The sequence below is a fragment of the Ursus americanus genome, chromosome 3 (assembly GCF_024610735.1).
Source record: "Ursus americanus isolate L20-20 chromosome 3, mUrsAme1.1.p, whole genome shotgun sequence".
Lineage (NCBI taxonomy): Eukaryota > Metazoa > Chordata > Mammalia > Carnivora > Ursidae > Ursus > Ursus americanus.
Window position 1 is genome coordinate 47,861,636 of NC_142129.1, and position 15,077 is coordinate 47,876,712.

Below are 15,077 nucleotides of genomic sequence, written 5' to 3' on the forward strand. Positions count from 1 at the left end.
CGAGGTGTTAAACCCCGGCGGGGCTGACCTTTGGCTAGAGGTCCCTTAATCTGAAAACTTAGGGGCACTTTGGATATCTTATTTTTCGGGATCCTGGAGAAACTGCCAGCAGTTGCGCAGGTACCAGTAACCAAAATGGCTGCAAGGCGCTTCAGGCTCCAGATCAGGTGATGCAGCTTCAGTCCGATCCCTTCCCACCAGCCGCTCCTCCCGCTCCCTTACGTAGGGGTAGGTGTGGTCTGTTCGGAGGCTTTTTTCCGAGGCTAGGAAAACCCTAGGATACACATGCGCAGTTGGGGCCCTCGGGCGCCTCGGATCTCCGCCCAGCCCATCGCCCCGCCCCGATCTGCCGGGCGGGGCTGGGCCGAGAGTCCAGCAGCTGCTGGCTGGGGCTTCAGTGACTTCCTTGTTGTGAGCCCCGGCCCGGCAGTGTCCGGACTCGTAGCACCGCTGTCCTTACCGGGAGCGCTAGTCTAGGTCGCAGCCGCAACCTCGGTCCCCCTTTCAGCACAGGTCTTTTCCCCGCACGCCCCGCGCTCCCTAACATGCCCAACCCCAGCACCACCTCCTCTCCCTACCCCCTCCCTGAGGAAATTAGGAACCTGTTGGCAGGTAAAGAGCGGGGGAAGGGGGCGGGCAACGCGGCGGGGGCGGGGGCGAGGAGACGGCGAGCCGGTGGGGACAGAAGCATTCAGCGTCTCTGCCTTCCCTCCCCATGCTTCCCATGTCTCCTGGCCAGTGGGAGCAGGACTGGGAATGGGGAAGAGGGGGCTCGGAAAGGGAGTGGGCGTGTGTTGAAATTTGGTTCGAGGATGGTGGGGAAGCCCTCCGTGATGGGCTGCACTAATGGGATCAGGGCATTTCTGTAGGCATCGTGAGGACGTCGTGTGCGTGTGTGTGTGAGAGAGAGAGGAGAAAGGGAGGGAGAGAGGGAATGATAATGAGTGCGTGTGTGAGAACTGGGAAGGGATCAGAAGTCAAAGAAGTAGTTCGTCGGTGGCCTGGCCAATGGAGGAGAGGGGTGTAAAGATGCAAAAAGATGTCTGAGCTACAGGTGTTAGAGGTTGTGGGACGCAAGGTTTTGTCATTTCTAAAAGTCTCTTTTTTTCTTAAACATTCACTGCGCTCTTATTTAAGACTTTCAAAGAGGGCCTGATTCTCAAATGGCCACTTGTCTTCAGCCTGAGTAACATATGAAAACAAAAAGGAAGTATGTGTTAAGGTCCAACTTCCTGTGTCACACGATGAAAGTACTTCATCTTTGCACCCTCATCTTCCCCTTTTCAGTTTTAAATGACCATTTATAGGAACTTACGTTAGGACTTAAAGATGCGGTTCTTCAAGGATATTACGAATCCGCTACTAATTCATAACTACTAGATTATGGAAGTGTATATTTCTGCACAAAGTAGAAAACACATCTTTCTAGGGTAGCACAAATCTTACCTATCCTGATGCTCTGGAATTCTTACCATCATTCACTTTGTCATAGGTACATCAGAATTCTAGAAACTGAATTTTGGTTGTTTTAGTTTAGTTGTCTCAAGTATTTATCTTTAAATATTGGTCATGAATAGCTGGATTAAAAGAGTTTCTTTTAGATGTCTATTACAAGTTGCTTATTTTTAACTCTTAAAAATTAATATCTAAAATGTGACTTTTAAATAGTAAGTTGCTGTTAGAGCAGTGTGAGACTGAATCTCTTAATACGCTGTTTTGCTGGTTAGCATCATAAATATGATCAAGAGAATAAAACCAGTAGCGTATGAATGCAGACTTAACATTTGTCTCAACACGATTACAGTGTGATAAATGCATTTGTTGTGGGATGGTATTTTACTCTAAGAATGTGTATTGTCATTAACGGGTACCACTAAGAAATGTAAAGAACTGTAAAGACTGATTGAAGGCAGCTTTTATTCCATTATATGAGAGTTTCCCATGAGTACTGATTTTGTTTTACTACAGTTAACATTTTCATTGTTGCAATGCTGGAATTGCGTGTTTAGAATACTATTTTAATAACCAGACCAGAGGAGTGTTTACTCCAGAAGTAGATGCCACCACTTTCAGGATATTCTAGTTCTGAATTTTTGACTTCAAGAAATAAAGTACAGACCTATGGGTGCACCACCTTTAAAGCCTGAGAACTCCAACAGGAGGCAGTTTGCTGTTTGGGTCCATAATTGTACTTTTGCAGATAGTAGGACATATAGGTTATGAGACTTATTATTTTCTGATTCCCATAGATTACAAATATTTCATGTGGCCCTTATGTGTGTAATTTGTTGAAAGCTTAGAATTACATAATATTTAAATTATCTACCAATGCTAACTTCCTATATACTTTAGCCACTTCTCTCTTTAGTCAGTTAATATGCCTGCATAATGTCCGAAATGAGTGTTTTAAAAGTCATCTTATTGATGTTTTCAATATTTCATATTACTAAACAAATCACATATCAAAACACATGAAGTATTAAAAATATGAAAATATTAAAATTAAAAATATTAAAATTAAAAAATCAAAATTAATATTAAAATTTGGCTTATACTTTATTTTCAGAGGACACTTTCAAGAGGTATGGATTTGAGGGAGTATCTATCTATCTATCTATCCATTTTAAAGAAATGAAACAAGCGAACTAGTATTTTTTTTCAGGTTTCTTTTTTAACTTACCATTCAAAGAAAGCTGTTAACATTTTGTGTTTGACTGCAATTAAAATCTTTTTGGAGGTAGGAAAGGTTTCAAGAATAAAGGTTCTCAGCAGCTTTTTCACATTTTCCATCCAAAAAATTCTGTTGGGATTGTGCATGATTATTTGCATAATTCAAGTGTGTTGGGTAATAGTACATGGTTAGATTTAAAATTACTAAAACTATAGAGGGAGAGCATTGATTTGAATTTTAGAGATTGCTGGATTACCTAGTACTTTCTTTGAAACTAGAAGGAGATATTGGTAGTGGTGGTTGTAGTTAACAGTAAAGCACTCTGAGAATGCTTGACACTGTGCTAGAATTCCCAGGTAGAGAAGATAAGGACCTAAACTTTTCAGGCACTTAAAATCCTTGCCTACAGAAAAAAAAGGATATAAAGTCAAAAGATAATGCCTATCAAAATACCGTTGCTCAGGCAGTTCCCTTCGTGTTCCGTATGCCTATTATCCAGATCATTGTATGTCAAATGTTAAATGTTTGACATTTGCACTGCTTGATAAAGATAGGTGCTCAATGTATTCTTATCAGTTTATATTATTTTCTCTTTGTTTTTCTTTCTGATTATAGCAGTTTTAGGCTTCCCTTCAATATTTGCTCCCCCTCTCTTCTCATTCCTTCCCCTCGAAACCATTCTATAGAAATGCAAAAACCCATAGATGCTATCATTCTTAACTCATATTTAATGATACTCTTGAAAAAGTGGCTATATAGTTTTGCCTGTTAGTGATTTATATTTCTGTGGAATCAGTATATTAAATCTTGAAAGCCTATACTTCTTATAAAAGTGTTGTATTATTCTTCTGTTACCTGAATAGAAAAAAGGTTATAGATATTTGTTAAAAGCAAATTTCGAACTGCCTGTGCAGTACAGGCAACCTTTAATTTTTTTTCACAACAATGGAGGAACAGGTTTAGCCTTGATAATTGGAATCAAGGATAATTCCGAATCTTGTCCATTTAATCTTTTCCTACATCCAAATATTTTGACTAGGACTAACAGCAAGAATAATCTTGATTTATGTGAGTTTTTCTTCCAGGCAGGCGAGAAAGTGAGAGGAACTAGAACCACGGGCTCCCAACCCCCTTCATTTGTTTAATCATCCTTTGAATAGTGGAGTGTTAGTAGTTTGCTATCAGATATTCTCAGTCATTCTCATTCATTTGTTTTAGGACAACATATTTGAAGAGAAAAGCTTTAAGAGGATGCAAGTTTCTTTTTATTAAATTAGAAAATGAAACCAACGCTAATAGGAGAAAATAGTGGTTGTCAGTACTCTGAAAAATCAAAACCAAACCAAACAAACAATAAACAAAGTGGCTATATGGTTTCTGCAAAGTGACCTTGAGGTTTTTTTCACAGGGCAATCTTGATTAGAAATATTGCATTTTTCCCTACTGGGGATTTCCAGAACATTTTTTCTTTTTTAAACTTCACACATTAAAATTGATAATCCCTTTAGGGGCACAAGGTAAAGAATGCAATTCAGTTGAAATACAGGGAGAATTTTTTCAACGCTAAGAATAGTATGGTTTGATTTCCACCTTTCCTAAGTTTCATTTATAATTTGGTCAACATTTTGGGTTTATTTTTCCTATGAGAATTATTTATGGCACATCTAGTGTCCCATAATTTGCTTCTAGGGCATTGGCTGAGTATGTAAAGGGAAGAGTGCCACCTACTGAGTCACCAATAGTCACCTACTTCTTTAGCACCTGAATTTCCTACAGAGCAAGAACAAGTCTGCCCCATTTTGGTAGTCATAACTCATGAGCATCAAGTTGCTCGAGGACATTTGATCTCAAAGTGAAATCAGTCTATGACACCTCTAAGGTTTTCTCTTCTAGAAATAGGAATATGTGTTTGTAAATCAAAGGATCAAAAATTTATAATTTCTTGTTATGGGTCAAATAACATAGATAAATTAAGGTGTGATGTTCAGAAAATTATTTGCCTATATTAAGCGCATAATATCCTACTTTTTCTTGAGAGGGAATCTTTGGCTGGCTTGCTTTCCATTGGAAGTATTTTCATCTCAGATGACTACATAAGGCTCTTAATAGTATGTGCAGTTTTTATAGTTACTCAACCCAAGTTATGACTGAGTTTCTTTGAAAAAAAAAAGGAATCTAAATATATTAAAAAATGAGAAAAAATTTCCAAATGGGTTTATCTCTACATTATCAGCATTAAAGTATTACTAGAAGGAAGATAGAAACAACAGCGTAGGAAAAGCCTCTGGTGATTTGAAACACACTTCAGTTGTCTCTCATAAATTTAAGATTAAGTGTCATATATGGGTGATAAAAGTGGCATAGGCTAGTTTTTATATACTCATTATTCACTTAGTTTGTCTTTTTCAATTAAAGCCAAGTCTATCTTTTTCATTCCACTGAGTTTACATTTCTTTTTCAATCACATACTGAACACATTACAATAGAAACTACCTAACAGTGAATATAGTGTAAATCTCAGACTAATGTGTTATTCACTGTGGCTTCTTTGAAAATGCGTGGTAAAAAGATTTTGATTATTATAAGGTGTTATTTATCAAGAGTCATCTTTTAGAGGTGAAAGGTGTTCATCTATATTCTTCAGCAGCCCAGTTTTCTATCAAAATAAATCATTTAGCCTCCAAAGCCGATCTTGAAAATTTTGTCAGATGATTAGATTATAAGACTCAGGAATGTTTTACTTATTGTACTGTGAGAACTCCTTGTGCTTGTTCATGTCTCTTCTTCCATGTTTGGAACATCCACAGTTCAGCCATAACCTGTAAAAGTGCTAAGTAATTGAGAGAAGCCACTGATTAGAGAATCAATGACTTTTCACTTAGCCATTTTCCAAATTTGGACGTTGGCTCCATTGATCTACATGTGCCCAGTTTAATTTATTTTTATGTTTTTACCAGTAGGTGTTTGGTCAGACTGTACCCCCTCCCCCCCCCCCCCCCCCCGCCTTAACAGAGAAGAAAAACTTTTTTGTTTGTTTGTTTTGTTCTGATGTCAGCTTAAAGTTTGGTTAGGATTCTTACCATATTAAGTTTGGTAATAGTACCTTAGTGAATATGCAGTAAAACCCTGGCCCAATTCATGAAGTGGAGAAGGATGTGGAATTAAGTAAGTAGAGCCATTTGGAGGTGAGGTGTAATTGGTTTTACACTTATGTTATTGACGTGGAGCTGAGCACATAGTAGTGGATTCAGTCCAGTTCTTGGCCCCTCTCCTGTACAATTCAGGCCGTCACAGAGGCTGTGTGTGTGTGTATGCAGGCAAGCCTTCTCAGGGTGCTATTGCGTGGTTGGGAGAGGAGGCAGAAGACATCAGGTGTCACCTTTGTGGCTTATTTACCACCCCCCAGGAAGTCATATTCCAGGCTGCTTGCTGGTGAAGGATGGGGAGGGCAAGTGGCCAAACCTCAGCTTTCTTCAAGAGTGGAAACCTGTGTATGAGCTTTGAATGGGTGGCAGTTTATTTTTTCATTTGCAAGAATTTAAGAACTGTTCTAACCTTTTATGGTTTCAGGTTTTTCACTGTGTGATCCATATGGAAGGTGGTAGAAAGCAGTTAGCACCTCTCTCTCTCTCTCTCTCTCTCTGTACCTGTCTTAGCCACTTGGACTATAGGGGGAAATGTGGGGGGTGGGCAGTTTTTCTGGGGGTCCATTCCTACAGAAAAAGAAAAAAAAAAGGAAATAGGAATACCATTCGGTGGTTTGGTATGTGCTGTGTTTGCCTCTTAGGGGTTGTGATGGCTTTTAAGAGGTTTCTAACTTAAACTGCCTGAGATTGCTGAGCCAAGACATGATGTCATCTTTTAATTTTGTTTTCAGACCTTAACAGTTATCTACAGAGCAGTTGTAAGTCTGATCTTCTCAGGGCCCTCTCCCCCAGATCTTTACAGCTGTACCGGGAGATAAGGTTTATTCTTGACAGCGTTAAGGTGTAAAACGAGCAAGAATCACCACCACATTTACAGTCTCTGGGATAACTTTTTCCTTGGTGATGACTCGGGGGCAGAGGCTGATGGAGATGGGGCTAATTCTGGGGTTAAATGCCAGCGGAGCTGACCCGCGGTCTGCGTGGCTGCGGGCGGGGTGGTGGTGGTGGGGTTAGACCTGCTGCGTTGGGGTTCCCGGGAACTGTGTCTCCGCGCGGGCCGGGCGGGTCCCCAAGCTTGGATGAGTGTGTGCGTGAGTGCAAACCCCTCCCTCTGAGGAAGAGGAATTCTCACTCGCCAGGCCGAGAGGCTAGGGAGGAGGCAGGCTGACCTTTTCTTGCAATCGAATTACGGCTGTTCCCCGAATTACAGGCAGTCTGGAGTCAGTGAAATCTACATATTAACCGAGGGACACGACCCCTAAAGGAAGGTAGAAAAGGGCTAACACGCTCGCTAGTTTATCGTTTGCCCGGCTACTCAGAGCACAATAAAAAGCTTCAAATCTCTTTTCCAACCAGCCAGAGGAGCGCTTGATTCGTCCAGGACTTTTATTGCCCGCTTTTGAAATATTACCCTGGCTCTGAGCTACAAAGCTACAGATCCAGTCCCATTTGGCGAGGGCGCTGCCCCAAACCTATGCTCCCTGCTCATAGCTCCTATGACTGGAACCCCGGGGTTTAACACTCCCAAGTGTCCAGTGTTCAAGGACCGCAGAACGAAGTGTCTCGCAGGAAAGCCCAGAGTAACTTAGCGCTCGCCGGGTCTTTGCGCTGGGCGAGCATGGTCCCTGCTTTGCGCAGGAACGCGGCCGAAGGTCCCCCGTGCACGCAAAGGGCGTCCGGTGCCTGGGAGAGGCTGGTTTTATTCAATTCGAAAATAAATGGGCACAGTGTGGATTTGAAAGAAATAACCCAGATTTCAAAAACTTCAAAACCGACTGAATCTGTGAGCACCAACAAACTAAGATTTCAGGAATCAATTCCACTTTAAAGTTCCTAACTTATTTGTTAAAAAAGAGAAAAAACAAAAGAAAACAGCAAAAACAGTTCTTACACTTTTCTTGTCTCCTTAGGAAATAATTTATTAAAAATCAGTGTTTATTAAATCTTTTTGTTGCCTTATACCCCCTTTCTGGGATTAGTTTAAGAATAAATACATCAAGACTACTCTAAAACATTAGATCTTGTCCCTTGCCAGATCTCCGAATCTCCTCCCCCTCAACGAACAAACAATCCGATTCTTTCAGCAGTCTCATACTCTTATAACAAGCATTTCCTCATAAAATAACAGGGGTCAGAATTTTAAAAATGTTTTTTGGGAGTGTTAGGAAACCCTATATAGAGCATTGCAGCTTTTTATGTTTTCTGAGTTTTTATAGGACTGAAACGACCTTTTAAAGAAATAACTCTTGGTCTGTAATTCCTTCGTTATTGCTTCCGGAGATAGAAAATAGTCCTGTTTGTTTAAATTTGGATTGTGTAATGAAAATGTAAAATAGGCAATTAAATACTTGTGGATGAGGGAATTAAAGACAAACACTGAGCGAAAGTTACATTAAGCAGACTATTCACCAATCATTGTGCCAGAGATTCTCCCAAGTACTGAGTCCGGTTGGAAGAAAGAATCAGCAGTAGAGATGCTACTCCTTCCCTTATTCCACTTTTATCTTAACCATCTCAGAGAAGCCAGTGATCTTTTCCATTTCAGCTAATGTCTGAATGTCCAAAGGTTGCTTGTTTCTCTGGGTAAAAAAATTAGAGTTTAGAAGAGAGTGCTTTTTCGTGTGTGTGTTTTTAAATAAGTGTCATTATTTTGAACTCGCTTTAGAAGTCTGGGTCTCACTTGCACTGGTTATGAATTATGTCTGTATGTCCTCCTCTTCAAAATATGGACAGCTCAAGTAAAGAGAAGCTGTGGCATTTTCTTTCATTTCGTTTTGATACTTGTAACATTAGTCATTAATGGACTTCAAACCAGAAAGCTATTTAAAAAAATTATTCCAAGATTAAATTTTAATTCTTTCCCTTGTCATATTGATTTAGTGAAAAATGGTCTTTATACATTTATTATGAATGTATGGGATAACAGTTTAATCAACTTTGCTTATTGGATCAAGATACTATTGTAATCAAGAATTTAAAATCGATTACAACGTTCTATCTCAAAGACTAGGTTTTAAATTGTTAATTATAAGTACAGTTGAAAGACTATTATAGTGCTTTGAATTAATTACATATACTATTATCATATGCTTTGGTACTGTCTTTCTATCAGTGTGAATTAGGAGACAAAGTAGTTAAATAAAAAGAAAGTAAAACATACATACATCTCTTCAGTATGAAATATGGATGGTTTACAGTCATACTTACTTTATGGTGTATCCTTTATATTAGATATCTCAAAGTAAAACTTGAACTTCTGAATATAAAATTAAAATTGCACAGTGGTTCATGAACAATATGAATGGGGTTATTATAAAATCAAACCAGTAAGGACTCGTTGGAATTTTGTACTAGAAAAAACTAGAAAGCAGAATAATTTACAAGTTTACTAAATTAAAAAAAAAAAGAGGCCTTGTGGAAATGTTATATGAAGCCATGGAAATCTTATTTCTTGGTTACTATATTTTTAAATAGTGGACGAATCTATTTTTGCCACTTCTTCCTTTATTTAAAGAAATATTTCCAGGTGGTAATACCGAGGCAGAAAGCAAGAGCACATAAAACCACACAGCAGATTATCTTTTTTTTTTTTTGAAGGTGGCTGGTAGAATGGGTGGGGCAGGTAGGAAGGAGGAGGGTTTGATTTGGAATCTTGGCTAGAAGAAGGGATTTATTTTTTCCTTTAAAACATTAAATATTGCACATACCTGAAAATGGATTACACTGGACAAAACAGGCCCTTGCCAGAGACATTAGCTTATATTGATATAATATTGTGAATGACCCATTCATACGGGAGCTTACAAAATACTATAAAATGATAGTAACATATGCATAAAAGCTCTGTGCTTGCTTTTATATGAGAGAATTTGTTTTATGGGCACCATAGTTTATTAAAACTTGTGAGCTTCTCTCTGGTTTAATGATGCCAAACATCCAAATAGCATTTGCTGTGCTAAGCATAAGTAGAGCATACACATTTTATTAGCTAAGTGGTGAGCAGATTTGTCCAACTTAGTATTTGAAACATATTTCTACTGTTATGCTTTGGATTGATAAATAACTGTAACAAATTGTACAGATATTAACACTTATGGGTAGAAACAATCATTGTCCTATTTGTCTTCACAAAAAATGATTCTTTCCTATAATTTGTATCCTGTTTCTTATATTTCATGGTTTAGATGTTGAAACATTTGTGGCAGACACACTGAGAGGGGAAAATTTATCCAAGAAAGCGAAGGAAAAGAGAGAATCCCTTATTAAGAAGATAAAAGATGTAAAGTCTATGTAAGTCACTTACTCGCTGTTTATTATTTCTTACTTAGAAGCAACTTTGTAGTTAACATTTTAATAAAGAATTATCACAGAATTACTTTTTTTATGTCCTAATTTAGTTGGTGTTAAATATTTTAAGGGACAAAATATATGTTGACTATAATAGTTTTTAAAAATTGACACACTTACATTATCCTTTTTTGTGAAGGTTCTTGATTATATATTTTTTCTAAGCATTCTAGCAAAATCCAACTGTTTATTTTGATTATTTGAGGATATATTTGGTTTAAATAATAAGACAAAGGTAGGTTGAGAATTTTAATATAAATAGCCCTAGATATGGAAATGAATAAATGTATATCGTGAATATTAAAGATTTTGATTCTACTACTGTGTCTTAGGTCTTCAAAAATACTTTTATTATAAATCCATAAGCCTTTCGGAATTGTTATTTCAGGATAGGAAGTACTTTTTTCTCTGTGTATTTATGACATAGATTTTAAAATATTGCCAACGAATAGACCTTGTTTTGATTTGTCACCCCTCATTTTAAAATATAATATTCTTGCTTTATTTTCCAGCTATCTTCAGGACTTTCAAGACAAAGGTAAATTCTCAAGTTTGTCCACCTTGAAATTTTTTATTCTTGTAGAGATGTTCAATAGGGTAATCTAAAACGTACTAAAATTTGATAGTTGGGATCAAAATTTATATTTCTATATTGTATACTTACACTTTCAAGATGAGAGTGCTAGCTCCCCCTGCTGAGAAAAAAATTAAAAAGCATATCCAGAATCTACTCGGCCCAACCTCCTGATGCAGAAATCTTATGTATTTAACATTCTTCGGTGTTCTGATGTTTTTTCACGTTGTGGCAGAACTTTGTTAAGACAAGTATATACTTGCAGCTACACATCGAATCATTTGGTAAATCACAGGTGAGATACCAAGCCTACACCATTTAACACAGCAGAGAAGATTCTATTGCTGTGATGGGATCAGAGGGCCTGTGGCTGGCTGCTCATAGGTAATGTTTTTAGAGAGTAATTGTCTTAAAACAGTATCAATTTTTGTTTGAAAACACGAGTAGAATCTTTTCCAAATGCTGGTTTTTATTATTGTGATTCTTCTGATATGAATAAATGTATGCTATAGAAATTTTCAGAACAGGAGTTCAGTTTATTTGTTTGAAATATGTGAGAGTGCTGGTAACCTGATTGACTTCCTTTAGATTTGGGGGACGGTTGTTTAGCGTGTTGAAAACCAAATCAGGAAGGGCATAGGAAGTTCCTACTATTTCATGTCTTCAGTTCTGTAAGGGAAACGGTATGGCCCTTACTTCCAGGATGCTCATTCATAGGTCATGACCTGAAGCCTGTGGATGCGGGTATGAGGGTCACAACATGAGGTCAGCTAACCTGTGTGGAGTTTGGATCTGGGTTTGGGGAAAAGCAGTATGGCATCTTCTATAGCAGATTCCACAGAGTAATTCATATCTCTGCCAACTGAGAAGTGAGAGAGTAATGACAGTTTCAATAAACCAAGTACTTCACCAGACAGACCTAAATCCAAATACTTAAAAGGAAACCATAGTTTTCTTTTCGCATTAAATCATCAAGAACGTTGTGATTGAAGGGATTAGAAGAGATTTTTTTTTTCATATGGAAAATTTTAACACTATTAAATAAAGGGAAGAGCAGGAAACTCTTCTTCCCCACAAATACCCACTTCTTTGTACTTGACAACCAATCCTGAACTGTGGGTTTAATCATACTGCATTTTGTTTGGTTGAATATAGACATCATGAATTTATGCATTCTTACTGTAACTTTTCTACAGTGCACTGTTTATAGAGGAATACTAGATTTTAGGTTCTGTCTTAAAGGACATATTCTGTTCCTGTGATTATTTATGACTCTCATTGTGACTTATTTGTACATTAACATTTTTTAAGCTAAGAAAGCGTGATAATGAAGTCATTGTATAATTGTATATGATTCAATAATAGGGTAGGAATTTTACCTTTGGTATTCTGGTTTAGGACTTGTTCAGATGTGTAGATATTAAAATTATATTGCTGAGATACAGTTTTTGTCTCTAAAGAGAATGGAAATTTATAGTATTTCATAGAAAGTGAAAAATGAGCCTAGAATAGGAGTTCAAATACCACAGAATTCAGAGATTCCCCATAACCATCTTTCTCTGAATAAGTCATTTGTAGTTCAATATTCCTGTACTGAATTAACTAATCACCAAGAGTGCCTGCTTAAAAGTAAGCCTATGGATAAATTAGGTGTATACCTTGAAGAAATATGAGAAGCTGAGTAATTTTATGCCATTATACCCTCAAAGTATATTCAGCTTTGTTCTAAAAAAAATTATTCCTGTAGTTAGGGGTAGCAAAGTTAGTACAGACTTCACAGTTACGAAGTAATTATTCAAGATACATCTCTTTTTAAAAATAGGAAATTAGTAATTATTAAATCTCTACATTGAGTAAACTCATCTAAGTATGTTTCAATAGTGCTACTTTTCTTTTTTTTCTTATATTTTCTCTTTGGGGTTTTGGGTTGTCTTCATCCGAGGAAACCTGGGCAGAATTCCTTTTGGCTGTTTTCCTGTTCTTTCTCTCTTTTTCTCCCTCACACACTCTCTCTCTCTCTCAGGTCAATATGGGGTCACAATGAAGTAAACAGAGGATTTTTTCCCCCTCCTTTTTACTTTTATATTCCTATTTCACCAATTTTATCTTTTTAAAATGACAGTTAAATACCATTTTAATATCATTAATGGAAGAAAAAAGGACCAGGTGAACAGTTCTTAAATAAAATGAATTAACTCAGTTATTCCGAATTATTAGTTTGTCTAATGTACATGGGTGTTTATCATCCTTCCTTACTCCTTCTGTATCTCCTCCCTCCCCTTACACTGTAGGTACTACCCCCTCATCCTGAGATTTAACAATACAAAAATTATAGTTTGATGTTTTTCAATTCTTAAAACTAGTTGAATTGGTAGGGTTGTTGAAACACTGAGCTGCATTGATCTTAGAGGATTTTAAAAAAGTATGTCCTTTTTTTTTTTTTTTGGTGAGAATAGTTTGAACTTGTAGAAACTTATTTTATTACAGTGGCTCTTGGATATTGAAGCTTGTTCATTAAGTTAATTTCTATTTGTTGTTTATATTCATTTTCAGCTATTGTCTGAAAACTTCCCTTTTCATTTCTTTAATTTATTAAGGATTCTTGATTTATCTCCTTCTATACTCAAGTCTGGATTCTCCATTGAGATCTGATAAATTGTGACTTTAGAATAAATTATCACTTTATTTTCTAAATTCCTTAGTTTTACTTGTGTATAAGAAAGATTTGAATCTAAGCAACTAGAACCCATCTTGCTTAGTTTGGTCCCTGTTACTTTTTTGAAATTTTCCCTATTCTATCTAGAATAAAGAGCTCCTTCTTTTTTTTTAAGATTTTATTTATTTATTTATTTATTTATTTATTTATTTGAAAGCTTGTGCATGAGAGGGGGGAGGGGCAGAAGGAGAGGGAGAGAGAATCTTTTCTTTTTTGAAGATTTTATATACTTATTAAGAGGAGGTGAGTGTGGGTCAGAGGCAGAGGAAGAGAGAGAATCTCAAGCAGACTCCACGCTGAGCATGGAGTGTAACTCAGGGCTTGATCTTGTGACCTGAGCCAAAATCAAGAGTCAGATGCTTAACCGACTGAGCTCCCCAGGTGCCCCAGAGGGAGCTCCTTCTTAGATCCTTTAAATATTGTACATGATGGGGGGGCCTGGGTGGCTCAGTCGGTTAAGTGTCTGCCTTCGGCTCAGGTCATGATCCCAGGGTCCTGGAATCCAATTCCGAATTAGACTCCCCGCTCAGCGGGGAGTCTGCTTCTCCCTTTCCCTCTGCCCCTCCCCACCCCTTGTGCTCTCTCTCTCTCTCTCTCAAATAAATAAATAAAATCTTAAAAAAATATATTGTATATGATGGGGTAACTATCCCTAGTTTCCTATTCTTGGTTGCAATATAGCCTAATAGTATAGAGTGTACTCTTGAATTTAAGTTTCATGCACTAAAATCATGCTACTTTTAGAATTATTTTAGAATAGAATTATGATTATCTTAGAATTTGTTCCTGTCATATGACGTGGTCAGAAGTCCCTTAAATGTGATCTGAAGTAATTATTTTTTTAATGAAAATATATTACTAATTGAGTAAAGACTGTTATTGACTGAGTATAAGACAGAATTTTCTGATATACATTAGGTATATGATAAAAAAGTTTTACTTGTATCTTGCCCTTATATTAGTCTTTTTTTTACTCCAGTTAATTTAGGTATGATTAATTTCTTTATAAAATGATTAAGATAATGTGAAGATACCTATGCATGACACATAAATGTCTACTGACATTCAATAAATATTATATTAATGTGTATTCTCAGATTCAACTTCATTTATCAAGAGGATTTAAGTAAATCTTAATTTATAATTCAATTTCAAATAATCTTTGAGGAAATTATAAATTATTGAAAGAAGGACATATTAACATGAGACAAATATTTCAAGAGAATATTTTCAAATTTGTAAAATATTAGTGTCTGTAGCTTAAAAATGTGAACATATTGTTTTCAGTTCCCTTTAATGCTAAAGCTAAAATGCTCTCATTTTCTTCTTTAAAATATTTTTCCTCTAATTAAAAAAATTATGTAATCGATTTTGTCCTTGAGTCTTCATTGATATTGTTAAATATGCATAGATTTAGTTAGCAATTTCCTTTACCTCATTTGTGTTATTAAGTTTATTAATGGACTAAAGTGCCTTTTTTAAATAGCCGTACTGTTAGGTAAGAAGGGATTCATTTTAGTTTGTTCTGATGGAATCCTTAAGAACACAGAAAAGTCAAAAGTTTGGATGATGTTTAATTTCCTTTCCTTTATCCTTTTTAATATAGTATAGTTTGGTTGAAAG

General features: G+C 36.7%; 1 protein-coding gene across 3 annotated transcripts in view; it reads left to right on the forward strand.

The window, feature by feature from the left end:
• The first annotated feature begins 359 nt into the window (after positions 1 to 359).
• The window catches only part of SKAP2 (src kinase associated phosphoprotein 2), a 166,009-nt gene continuing 151,291 nt past the window's right edge, over positions 360 to 15,077 (forward strand). For 2 of the 3 annotated variants that reach the window (XM_045792989.2, XM_045792990.2), the window contains exons 1-3: positions 368 to 612; positions 10,002 to 10,107; positions 10,677 to 10,702. In XM_045792989.2, coding sequence (XP_045648945.1) covers positions 546 to 612; positions 10,002 to 10,107; positions 10,677 to 10,702 — 199 coding nt within the window. In that variant the 5' untranslated portion in view covers positions 368 to 545. Of the gene's footprint in view, positions 613 to 10,001; positions 10,108 to 10,676; positions 10,703 to 15,077 lie in introns of all 3 variants that reach the window. The other variant, XM_045792992.2, reaches the window with a different exon arrangement.